Raw genomic sequence first — 13,071 nt, forward strand, 5'->3', positions numbered from 1 at the left:
GCTCACGTGAAAGACAAGTCACAGTCACAGTGGTGGTGATGACCCAAGTTCCTCTACTGCCTCTCCTGTTACCACTTACCAGGCTTGTTGCAAGTCCCATACCAGGCAAGAGAAGGCCTGAATGCAAGCTGGCTCTGAGAGACAATGGAGGCAATTACTGTTCTCTTCTAAATAGCTGTATCACAAGTGGGGTTTGGTGGGCTGGGAGGGTTGCTGCTGGAGTTTTTTCTGACACTACTGAAGCGCACTTTAGGAGCAGGAGTCAGAGAGCAAATGGTAATGTCAGAGGTAATGCTGAACACAGACGAGCAAAGATTCTACATCTGAACATTAGATCTCTGTTTTGCCCATTTATATATTTTGTTACAATAATTTTTTGTAGAAAACAATCCTGGAACCTTAGTGAGGTACTTGGTTTTCCTTCTAAAGCATTTCTCGTGGTTGTACAAAAAATAACTTGAAGTGTTAATTCTGAACACCATCAAAAAAAACATATACACACGCATTTTGGAAGATGACTTGAAGGTGGGGGTGGAGAAGATGAACAGTTAATGATTAAGGGTGCAAATATTTGGCCTAGAGCAAGACCATTGGATGGCCAAGCTGTTCCAGCTAATGTTAAATGCAGTTGGACTTCTGCAAAATGTTAAGGAGTTAGTACGGATCTGTATTAGACAGGTGATAATACTAATGAACCCAGAGAGGTTTTGTGTGTCAGTGGTGAGTAAAATTGTGCAAAATGCTTCTTCTTCAGAATTAGTGCCCGCTGACCATGCACACAGAACAAGGGCTTTTAGAGGTGTTTCTTTTATAAATGCTTAAGTAATGTGCCTTCTCTCATTATGACGATTTGCATTATCTTACTTCTACTTGCAATGAGAACTGCTTCAAGAATCCAACATTTTCACTGCGTGAATCATTTCAGCTCTTGAGGCTGGCAGAACCAACTCCCCAGGATTCTGCTGCTGCATGATGTCCTTTTAATGGAGTACTGACAATGTGTCTGAAGGTCAAAATGGCCTTCGTAGAAAACCTTTGGCTTTTGGTGACAAAGTCATGTAAAAGTGGAGAGTGGGGGGTGAGATTGTATTATCTTAAAGCAAAAAAAAAACGCAGGAGAAAACAATTGAGCAGAACTCCAGTGCTTAGCCAGCCACGGCATGAAGCTGATGCACAACTTCTGCAGCAGGACGCCGTCAGGTAATCAAATCACAATGGAAGTTTTGGGATGGTTTGGGTTCAGCTTTTCAGATAGCTAGAGCAGTGTGGTTCGACTAGCTCCCACTTGATGCAAAGCCTGCTGGCATGCTGTTCTCCCAGAACGCCAGCTGTAGAGATGGTATTTATAGCAGTTGGATCTGCAAGAGCAGCTGAGGATGAGAGTGGCTTTCCAGCAGCTTCTGTGAGCGAGCCTTTGCCTTGCTCTGGTGCTGGTGAGCACAACGCCCTCCCCCACCCAACCTTTCTCCCAGTGCAGGGCTGAAATTCCACAGTGGGGAGAGAATCCGGTTGAATTCCAAATGAGCTGTTCTTAGCTTCTATTTGGTCGCCTTTCCTTTTAATGATTTGAAAAATGCAAACAATGCTTTGAAAAGCAGGCACTGTTTTACAAGCTGGAAGTGTCCATTTCCCTTCATTTATCTCTTGTAATAACAACCCTGAAAGTCTGTCCTATAAAAACAGTATAGCCATAGATCTGATTGCAACGTATGCCTAGGAAAGAAGCCTGTATTAAACGTGTTTTTGCGGGGTGTTATTCACGTTCCAGCACAGAAGAATGCCTGCTCCACCCTGCTCTCAGTAACGAACGTGTTCTCATTGTTGTCATTCCAGTCTACAGATGGCGCAGATATATTTTCCAGACACACACATTTTAAGAGACTGTATATTTAATGTTAATTTGGTCCTGTGGATTCAATTCCGAAAGTCCCAGTGCTTTTATATGTTCAATTGATTACTCAGATGTCGTGAAATAAAACTACTGCTTGTATTGATTGAAATAGAATTTCAAGAAGGCACAGTAAAGAGCTATTTGGTGTTTGTTTCCCTAAATATTTGTTTCCCTAGCATATTTTCTGTCAACTTCTGCCTGTTTCTTTACCAATAATTACGAGGACAAAACTGTAGACAGGACTGTGCCTTTTCTGCTAGCTGTTATCTCTTAATGTGTGCTGGCATTTGGTAGGAACGTGTGCTCTGGGTAGGTTACTGCTACCACTAGGAGAATTATTGAGGCTGGTGGGAACTCTTCAGTTAGGTGAAAACTCGTCATTTGAACTGTTTCTATTTCGTATGTAGAAATAAAGGAGGGTTTGCGCCTTTAGCATTGACAGATGGTCAGGGATACAGGGATGGAAGAGGGAAGTGACAGAAAGCAGACTGCATTGCAGAACGATGGAAGTTCAGTGTCTGCAGCTCCATACCCGGCCTCCACCATTACTGGGTTTTACTTCTGAACGGCAATTGATAGGAGGCTGCTTTTTTTGAATATTAATCTGTCAGTCTCCTTCCCTCCCCTGCACAGACTGTGTGTCAGCTAATCCCAGGATTTAGCCCAAGTTAATTCTGTCTGCCAGTGTTGATCTGAAGGGCAAACTGCAGTTAGCCGGTACCTTGCTGGAATACCCTCCAGAGCGACTAAGATGTGGCGTGTCTGATGGCAGCGTGCCCCGAAACACAACTCTGATCGCTGGGGAGGTGGAGCTGTTGAATCAAGTGACTTGAGCTAAATGCAGTGAGGAGTAAGAGAATACTTTCAGTTCTTACCTCTTGTGTGCTTTGCATCCTGTGTCTCCATTCAAAGAGTGAAGAGCGTTGCTTGTATCCCCAGACAAAGGGCTGCAGGTGATTTCTAACCTGCAAGATTTATGGCATGCTGAGGAGCAGTGCTGCTTGGGATCAAAGCAGATATTTGAACCGCAAATTCAGTACCCTTATAAACTGACATGAGATTTAAGCAGTTAGGAAGGAACTTTGTTTATTCTTTGTTCCCACAAAAATATTGATGCAGCTGAGTAGATGGGAGTACAAATGGGGGCTGATCTTGGATGAGCTTGCCTTCCCGCCCCCCTTTCTCCTCTGTAGGTTTCCCACTGTCTCTTTACTCTGCTTTAAAGGGGAATGGAAGTGTAAGTCCAGAAATGAAGGCCTGAAGTGGGGATGTGTTTGGGTGTATATTTAGGAAGGAGTGAGACAGAATGCTGCTTCTAACTGAAAGTATCACAGAAGGCTAGAAATTTGTATCAGCTCTCTGTTATGCCTTGCAGTCTGGTTACAATTGTAAAATTAAGTGTTTATTTGATGTGTGCTTTTTTGAGATAAACTTCAACAAATGAAAACTGCATTGTAAGGCAAAAAAAAATAATAATCCTAAAATGATAATTGGAATGCAAAATAATACATGTTAGAAAATATAAGAGTACCATCTCAATACTGAAGCTCTCTGTCAAAGCTTGCAAACAGCTTTTGCTAAAATTAAAAACTAGAAGTGAATTCGATCCTATAGGTTTGAAAGGCTGATGGTGTATGTTATTTTTGTGCAGGCTGATCCAGCAGATGGTGGGTGGTATGAAAACGTTACCTAAGGAACAAGGAGTGATCTAGAGGTTGGGCTGTGGAAGTGCCTAGTGCCAAGAAACAAAGTTACCTGTTAGTGAGGGCATGTAGGATCAAACGTTTTGTGGAGATAGGCTTGTTGTTGATACTGCACATCTAAAATTATAATTCCTTTGATTGTGCTTCAGCTTTCTTCTTATCTTTTATTAGTCAGTACTGTTCCTACTATATGCTTTTCCTTTACAAGGACTAATTGGTTAAAGTATGTGGGTTGCATCTTGTAATCTAAATCTGCATTGCCAGCCATCTGTTCTGTTTTGAAAAAGTTCTTTTTTTGTAGTTATCCATACAGATCAGCTGCATCGGAAAATGAAGAAGTAGCCTGGAGAGGAGGGGAAAAAAAAGTCTGTCATTTGTATTGTATCAGTTGATTAAGTAGAGAAGCAGAACTGGCATTGTTCTTTTGTGTTTGAGGGAGTGTGGGAACAGGAGTTATATGAGTATCTCTTATATTCTGGGTAACGGGCCATAGGTCGCTTTTTATCCTTTATTTGCCCCTGCAGTTTTCCAATTGTGTAATCGCACAGGATCTCTTTTGATAAGCAGACTCCAGGAAAGTCATGCTAACCTTCCAAAAGCTTTGGAGCACGCTTCTGCTTTTGGAAGTTGTCCTGTTATGGGAGCAGTACCTGTGAGCTGCGTTGGAAGACTGTCATTGTGTTTGAGCTCTGATTTTTCTTTGTGAGTCTTATGCTCTGATTCCTCAGTGACGGTGATTTGTCTGCAAAAATGACTTAGTTGCATATATTTTCCCTACACATCCCAACCAGTCTCTGGCAAGTTATACGTACAAAGTACAAAGCCTGAAATTACAGCTGCTGACTTGTATATTATCATTTAATAGCATACTTAAGAAAATCAAAGTTAACGAAAGAGATCAGGATAACCTAATGTTTGCTTATGTAATGATACACAGCTTTAGATTATTTGCTGTGAAGAAGCTGGTTCTAAAACTGTTGGTTTCCTTACCTTTTGGTCAACGCTACATAAAATTCCTAGATGTTTCTAGGTACAGGTGTCAGAACAAACCCCACAAAAGTTAAATAGCTAAATAGAGCTGTTTAAGTAACTTGAGCTTCAGAGAGTATATGGATTACTACTGCTTAAAGGCACCTCAGACAGCGTGAAGAAGTTCTGTATGGTTTACCATATAACTGTAAGGAGAAAGAAGCTTTTAAAATGTAAGACTACTTTCTGTAGAATTTATATGTCTGGGCTGGGCTGGCAGTGAGTATAAATGTTGATATATTCAGTTAAATAAACGAAATCAAATTCAATGGTAATGCTACAGAGCTATTCACACTGTGCACTTTTATGTAAATTTTATATTCATTTGACATCTGATATTTTTACCTATTCTGTTTTCTTACAAAGCTGGAAAACTGATTTGAATATTATGTCTGAAGGTGAAACCTGTTACTCAAAATTTGGGGGAATTCAAAATTCAAATGTAAAAACAAAAAAGACTCCTCCAATGATGTGGACGCTTATTTCCCTCAACCAGACCAACAAGCTGCAGGGTATTTTTATAACACGAATATTCCCATGCTTTTTTCTCAGCCTTTCATTCCAAAGGGAAATGCTGACCATTAATCCAGAGTTTGCTTTGCTGATCCCAGAAGAGATTTTAATCACTGAAGTCAGAAAACAGCATCTTCAACTTGTTCTATCCTTTCCACATATGTGAAATAGAGTTGTATGTAACCTTCAATGGCAGTGGTATAAGGTGGTGATCTGGTAGAATACCTCTGCCACTTCTGTTTGGTGCAGAAACCTGAACTTGTGGGAAGCTGAAAGATTCCAAATGAGCTAAGAAGCTGGCTCTTAGTAAAGCAGGGGGCCTGAAAAAGGGATTGAATTTCTCAGAAACTGGCTGCTTAGGCTAGCTCCAACGTTCAAAGTTGCTACAGTGCCATGCTGACGGTAACTAATTATAGCTGCAGCACAAAGCGTTAGTCTCAGTCTGCAAACAGAAAAGTTAATTGCCACGTTGGACCTTTGAAATATCAGATAAACAAATTTATTCTGTAAGATAAAAAGGCCATTAATGTGTTCCTGCTGTGATCGTCTGCCTTATTGCCTTTCTCATTTCCTGAGGCTCTGTAATTAAACCATTAGCTTGTGTACCATGCCGTGAGTCTGCTGTGGTGTGAGGAGATGGATGATGACCTAGTTCATGATTTACTAATACAATGCGTCTTGGCCTTGCGTGGTTTAAAAACCAAACAAAATAACTGAAAAGCTTTTACTGTTCTTGTGAGTGTTGAAGACCCTGGAAGCAATCCTTTTACTTGTTAATTCTATTTGTTTCCTTGTTCAACTGAAAACGTGGCTTGCTGAGTAACATGGTGTGTGAAATCAATGTTGCCCGCTCAGTCTAATTTCTGCGCGATCATGCTGGCTTTTTTCAGTTTGGCTTACGATATTTGAGGTTAAAGCTTACCTGTACTACAGAAAGTCTTCTAATTTTCTTCAGACGTATCCACAAGCTTCCTTAAGAAGTCCCTCCATAGATGATGCTTGGTGAAATAGACACCTTCAAGCTAGGTCAGCTGCGTTAATTTGAATTCCTGGTTCGTTAGCGGCCTCACCATCTTCTTTCAGGCGTTGTATCTCACCTTGTTATGTATCCAGCCACTTGGTTCAAGTTCAGACCATATCAAACATGACTGATGCTAGCAGTTACGCACTTGGTGCTCAGTGCTGTAAGAGAAGAGAGCTTTGGTCCGCTTGAAATCAGTTGAGGTTGTAATCTTATATTTTCTCAGTTGTTCTGCTCTCCTGGATTCCTTTGTAGACAGACAGAATTCTGTTAAACCAGTGATTCTGAAGATGGAGGATGTAGACTGTAAGAAACCAGAATGGGGATAAAAACAATTGAAGCTTGAACTTGAAGTTGAGTGAGAAGGCTGTGGCTGGATCAGAGCAGCGAGGGACAGCATGCAGAGTTCCTGGCAGCCGGGAGGTTTCCTCTACCCTGTTCCTGTTGCTGTGGAAGGTTTTGGCCAGGCAGCTGCATTCCCAACCTCTGACAGAGCTGCCTTCTTGCACATTGATCTCCCTTTCCTAATATGCTTCTCAGGATACGCTTTGCAAAAATGTGCATCCTAGAAAGTAGCTTTCAGAACAGTGAGCTGCACACGGGACTTAATGTGAGGGAGCTCAGAGAAGCTAAAGAAAATAAATAAAAGTAAAAATTGGAGGGGAACCACTAGCATAAACCATGGAACCTAAACTTGTCTCTTCGTGAATGTGATGGATCAAATTTAAACCTGAAGCCAGTAGGATGGAGCTGTAAGGGCAAGCTTGTAGTGCATGTCCTGACACTAAGCGTGTTGCATCACTGCAGATCTTGTCTTTCATGGGTGGTCAACATCCTTATATGCACAGCCAGCTGAGTGAAAAACTAGTTGTTGCTTTGACTAAATGCTTGGCTTCCTCGCTTTCTTTTTGGAAATAACCTAGATATTTTCATTTTTTAAACAATTGGTACGATGTTTGTATTTTGACATCAAACTTATTTTTGATTAATGCTGAAATTTATGCTGTTGCTTGTAATGTTTCCTGACGCAGTAGAAGCTTAGGATGCAATTTTTCTCTCGTTTCCTTGGAGAGAATAAATGCAGCTTTGCCTTGGCCAGGAGGAGTGGCCGTCTTGTTTATAGACAATGAAGTTAAAAATGAAAAAGAAAAGACTGAATACTTGCTATTCCGCTGTAGATCCTATAGAGACAGCTCAGTCGTTCTGTGGGGTAAATAAGGCGAGATCAAAGCTCTCTTGTGCGATTGAATTTGCACCTTGGAATAAAACTGCACCGATGTGGCATTGGGGTGAGTTTTTAGATTGGGGTTAAAAGCACGTTTCTCTGTCAGCAAAGCTGTAGCAAGGCTTCTGCTTGTCTGGATTTCCTTCCCAGGTTGCCTGGCCAGGAATATCCCATTTGCAGGCCAGCGCGTTCCAGTGAGGCAGTCACTCCTCTCCTTCCCTAGCGGTCACTCCTCCCTCAAACGTAACACCGAGTTTGGGTTAAAATGATATGCTGTGGAGATTAAGCAAGAATGTAAATTTATGGCCAGGAGAGGTGCGTTCGTGTATCTGCTTAAAATTATGTTAGTAATACAAAGGCACAGGTTCTATTTATTGCTGCTTTTTCCTGCTTCTAATGGTTAAATTTTACCTTGAGCTCTTAACCCAAAATGATTGAAAGAAAATCATGTCCTGTCTCTAAGGATGTTACATCGAACTGATTTGGAGACGGTGTTTCTTGTACTGTTTTTGCGTAGGAGCTTCCTGGTACAAGACAGGACTTCCTTACCTTCCAGAGCTTTGATTGCTAATGATTGAGTGAGAAGCAGGACAAGCTGTAAATCGTAGCAGCCTGGAATCCACTGAAAGAGAATTGGTTTAGCTTTGGGGTGGGAGAGCTGTCTTGTGGGATTTGTTCACTTTAGAGCTGGTTTAATCCTGTGTGCTGTAGATTTACTGCTGTTGGGCCAAGAGTAGCAAAGGGAAACTAAAGCCGTGTAGGACTGCTTAGGTTACCTCTTTGTTGTGTGTTGATGCCCATGTTGCTACCCAAAGCTGCACGTGTTTTTGCCATGTGATGCTGTACTGGTGCACAGCATATTTTGCGTTGGCTTTGCATGTCTGTCAGCTTTTGTACAGCAAGAATGTCAGCACAAGGTGCATCCAAGTAAAATGGAGCTGACCACAAGAAATAGAGTAGCAACTGTTGCTATTTGCAGTCCACAAAGTGATCCCTCCTCCACACTGTAGTTTTGGCCAGCAGCCCTGCACGGGGACTCAGCATCTGGTGGAGTGATTAAATTTTGAAGGGAATTCTGCAACCACGTTTTCAGAGACTTCACTGCAGCATGTTAAGTTCATAATGCTTGAAATGCCAAGAGATGTGGGTGTTAGGATTTTTAGTTCTGACAGAAGAAGTGGAAGAAGCTCCCATCTCCCAGAACCATGGCCTTCGTGGCCTGAATATGTGAGAAGCAGTCATTCGTTGTTTAGGATGGTTGTTTGGGATCAGAATGTAAGTTTTCCCTGGGACGACTGTCACCATGTCTCTTCTTTGTAGATTTTGTTTGCATGTCTTAATTAGTATATCATTCCCAAAGGCAAATTGCTGCCATAGGTGCAGTGGGCACGTGTAAACCTAAGGTGGTTTATCTAATTTTGATACCCTCATGAGCGTGCCTTTTTAGAATCCTTATTGTGTGGATGATTTTGAAAACAGCTGATGGAAATGCTAATGTAAGTACTTCCAGTACTATAGTCTTGAGAGAAAGGAGCAGTAGAGACTAACTTCTGCATCAAGATCTGTTCTTATAAATTACGCTCCTTAGAACATATAATCTACAGGCGTGTTGTATGCCATTAAAACAACTGGAATCTATTGTGTATTAATTGCTTCCAGGCAAAGGTTATGGGAATCTGTTTTATTGCTGGGAAGAAAAAAGAAAAACAAACAAAAAAAAAAAAACCACCCACACACCTAACATGTATTTGGAAAAGTTTCCATTAATTGCGGGGAATGTGTATGTATGGATCAAATATTGAAAGAATTAAAGGGATTGAGAAAAAGAGCATAAAAATTACAGATGTACTGCTATGGAAATTTTGTATAGCAGCATCAATTCCTTTTAGGAATGTTTTTCCATAACTTATTTCAAATAAGGCTTATGTAAATAGTATTAGGAAACTGCGAGTCTATTGCTTCAATCTTATTACTGCTGTGCAGTGTGGGAACTCTCTGAAAACTCACACACAGATTAAGATGAGGGTCAGCAGGCTCATTAATTATGTTGCTAAATGCCAAGTTAGCTAAGTGTTTAAATTTTGTTTCCTGTAGGTATTATCAACCCAAAGAATCCTAAGGAAGCGCCAAAGTCCTTCAGCTTTGACTACTCTTATTGGTCCCACACATCGGTAAGTTCTTTCAGAAGAAAACCATTTTTCCTTGATTTGTTTGATTTAACTGCATTCTTTTTTTTTTATTATTATTTTCCTGACCATGCCACCCCTGTCAGATGTTTCTGCACTGTCTCTCTTGCCCTCATTCAGATTAAAAGCCTGGGAGAGGGGGAAGCTAAGCTCTTGGGAGTCTGATAGCAAGTTGTATCTATTTGGAAGATTACTTAAAATAGTCACAAACTGTGTCCTGTTGTAAATATTTAAGGATGCATGTGAACCACAGTTACTTCACTTCTATGTTGAGCAACTTTCACTCGTCTGCAAGTCCTTGCACTTCAAGAGAAGATGTGGTCTGGGTTCCCTTGGCATATCTGGAAAAGGCAGAGTAGTGACCTATGCTTCCACTAGCTGCAAAAGCAATAAACTTTGTCATTTAACTCCTCTGCCCCACCCTCCTGTGAATTAGTACTAAGGTCTTGCTGACTTCCAGTAATTGTTCTAAAGCAGGACTGTGTTCTGCCATCTACCCCCCGCCTTTTTTTCCTCCAAAAATACAGAAAGAATGGGTCACATTTTTTGAAGTTGTTAATTTTATAAATTTGGATGGACAGACAATCTTGTTGGCCACAGATTTGCTCAGAATGATGTTTTCACGATGAAAACCTAGAAAACCTAGAAAAAATTTGGATTTGTGCAGCTCTTTTCATGAATCTTCCTGTTGAGTGACCTAATTTCCAGAGCAGCTATGCATATAGATTATGGGGTCAGTTGGAGGAATATTAAGAATATAAGTAGTACTCAAAACTAGCAGATACACTGTGTCAAGGAAAGGAACCTGGTCTAAGAAAACCTTGAACCTAGCTTGAGAATGTTAGCACAACTAATTTTTGTCCTGATTTCAGGAGCAACTAATGTTAAAATCCAACATTTTGTGAAAAGGGAGAATGTTAACTTAGTAATAACGTAGTGACGTACACATTGAAGTTTCTATGGTATGTTACGTGTGCAGTCTGTTCTCATTTGTGCAACATAAAACTCCTGCATAGATTCTCATTAGTGTGATAACTTTTAGGAAAGTCCGTGGTAAACATTTGAAAATGATGAAAAGGACATCAGGAAAAAGAGCATATACAGCAAATCCCACTTTGTCACTATTTTTGTATCCTGTACCATGCTTGGAGCTGTGTCTTGGACTGCCTCCAGTGACTGCATGCTGGAGTCTGACCAGTGCAGGGCCTGAGTGCCTGATGTGTGCTACATAAAAAATGGAGGATTCATTTGTTCAGTTCATGAAGTTTTGTTTTGAGCAGGTTCTGTGTTTGCCTTGAGATCTGGCACCTTTGTTCTCTTTGATGTCTTGAGATTATTTGTTCTTTTATTGCATGTGCAGCAGTATTCCTTTTCATCAGACAGTAGTGGAGGTGGTGCTTTATCCAAAATATAACACCCTTTTCAGTCAAGCATTTGAAGGTGATGCCTTGCTTTGTCCTTCTTCAGATTTCTATCACTGGAGCTACCTGTAGTAAAGTTTTTGTGCTTTTCTTGATTTTTTTTTTGCTTCATTCTATTACCTGGACAAAGTGTTTTAAAGTAGTTTCCCTCCCCTCCCAGTGTTATATTCCAGTTTTATTGCTAACCTTGAGTTTAACCATAGAGAAATGTTCTGATACACTGTCCTTGACTGGTTCAGCGACTTGCTAATTTAAAAATGTATATTTTCATACTTAAGGATTTTGTAATCCCCAGTACAGTTAGCGAGGTTGCAAATAGAAATCTGGATTGGATTATAGGCAGTGAAATCAGAAAGCTGCAAGAAATTTTTTAAAATGATTTGCATGTACCTTCAGTCTAAAAAAAACTAAGCAGCTTTTGCTTTTCTTCCTCTGCTGCCCTGCTGAGCCCTTGTCAAGACTAGCCACTGGGGGATTTTGTAGCTTCTAGACCTTCTCTGTTTGTATTGTCTCTCTGAACTCTACTTCTGTCTTTTAACTCCCTCCATTCCAAACACCTTGAATTCTGTTTGGCAGTGATCTTGCACAAAAGATGTCCAGTAGTTCCAACAATGTTCACAAACCAGAATTGGTTTCTTTTCTTGTGGAGATTGCTTCCTCAGTGGTGATGGAGTGGTCCTGCCATGGTTGTCAGTGTCATTTTGTTGGTACTGCCTTTGGAAAAATGTGTAAACATGTGCTATGTTTGCCTTTTCCTAAGAGATTGACTCAGAAGATAGAAGTAGATTAAAACTAATTGCTTTTTGAAATGTTATGTGAGTGAGAAACGTCTGTTCTGATGCTGTTTTCATGTCCTTACAGCCTGAAGATCCCTGTTTTGCATCACAGAGCCGTGTGTACAATGATATTGGAAAGGAGATGTTGCTGCATGCCTTTGAGGGCTACAATGTGTGCATTTTTGCCTATGGACAAACCGGAGCTGGGAAATCCTACACAATGATGGGCAAGCAGGAGGAGAGCCAAGCAGGGATAATCCCCCAGGTAGAACACAGAAAGGGGTTTATTTTTATACCATTTTCAGATTCTTGCTGGCTGATACAGTCTTTTGTATTGAGATAGTTCACAGAGAACCGTAGCTTACTTCTGAAGTGAAAGAAATCTACTCAGAAAAAGAGTAAAGAGATGCAAGTAATATTTACTGTTATATTTTTTAAAATTGTACTATAAATTCTCTCTCTATTTATATATATATATATTCTCTGTATATTTCTGCATCCAATGTCTCTGCTTCCACAACACACTAGCAAATGAAGATGTCTTATTCACTAGGTTTCTTGTGTGCTTCTCTGACTCTAGTTAGGATAGCACTTGAGCACTTTGTATTCAGCAGGAATTCCAGAGGTGATACTGGTGATGAACTTGCCAGAAACTTTTTGTGAAAATGAATTTCCCAAAGCTAAAAACTGAGTAATACCTTTTATCTCAGTAAGAAATGAAGTATATCAAATCTGTGGGAAACAAATTTAGGGCCTCTGAGCACAGCCCAGTGTTGTTGCCCCCTGAGGTTGGTTTTGATACTGCCCATGAAATATAAGAAGTTGAGATACACCCACAGAAAACAGGGACTGGCATTCAGTTGATGCTGCCACTTGTTCTAAATGCAGACCTTCCTCGGTGTGTAGGTGTTGACAGTGGACTAAGTTTGGCAATGGAGGAATGCACTGTCTTCCAACAAAGTAGAAATCTGAGGTTGGATTTCCGTTTTAATAAATGTGCTGAACAGCCTGAGTCGTCATTCTGCTACAGGTTTGCTGTAGGCATTGACCCTGTGCCATGGGTATGAAATAGACAATGCAGGTCATTGTTTTCTGTTAATAGTACAGGCATTGTATGCTGAATTATTTAGCAAGTGCTCTGGTACCATTTGAGGCTGCATATAGGTTATCTTGAAATAATGTTAGAAGAGTATATTTGTACACTTATGCAGTGATGATTTGATGAAAGACATTATTGTTACATGTAAGAATTTCCATTTTTTCTTTTGCAGTAATATATCAATATAACAGGTGAAATTAGTTAAAT

The 13,071-nt window shown here is 40.5% G+C and overlaps 1 protein-coding gene across 16 annotated transcripts in view; it reads left to right on the top strand.

Moving 5' to 3' along the window:
* The window catches only part of KIF1B (kinesin family member 1B), a 96,327-nt gene that overhangs the window by 13,597 nt on the left and 69,659 nt on the right, over positions 1 to 13,071 (top strand). For all 16 annotated transcript variants that reach the window (XM_040533592.1, XM_040533583.1, XM_040533575.1 and 13 more), the window contains exons 3-4: positions 9,477 to 9,553; positions 11,851 to 12,030. In XM_040533592.1, coding sequence (XP_040389526.1) covers positions 9,477 to 9,553; positions 11,851 to 12,030 — 257 coding nt within the window. The remainder of the gene's footprint in view (positions 1 to 9,476; positions 9,554 to 11,850; positions 12,031 to 13,071) is intronic.

The sequence above is a fragment of the Cygnus olor genome, chromosome 21, assembly GCF_009769625.2.
Source record: "Cygnus olor isolate bCygOlo1 chromosome 21, bCygOlo1.pri.v2, whole genome shotgun sequence".
NCBI lineage: Eukaryota > Metazoa > Chordata > Aves > Anseriformes > Anatidae > Cygnus > Cygnus olor.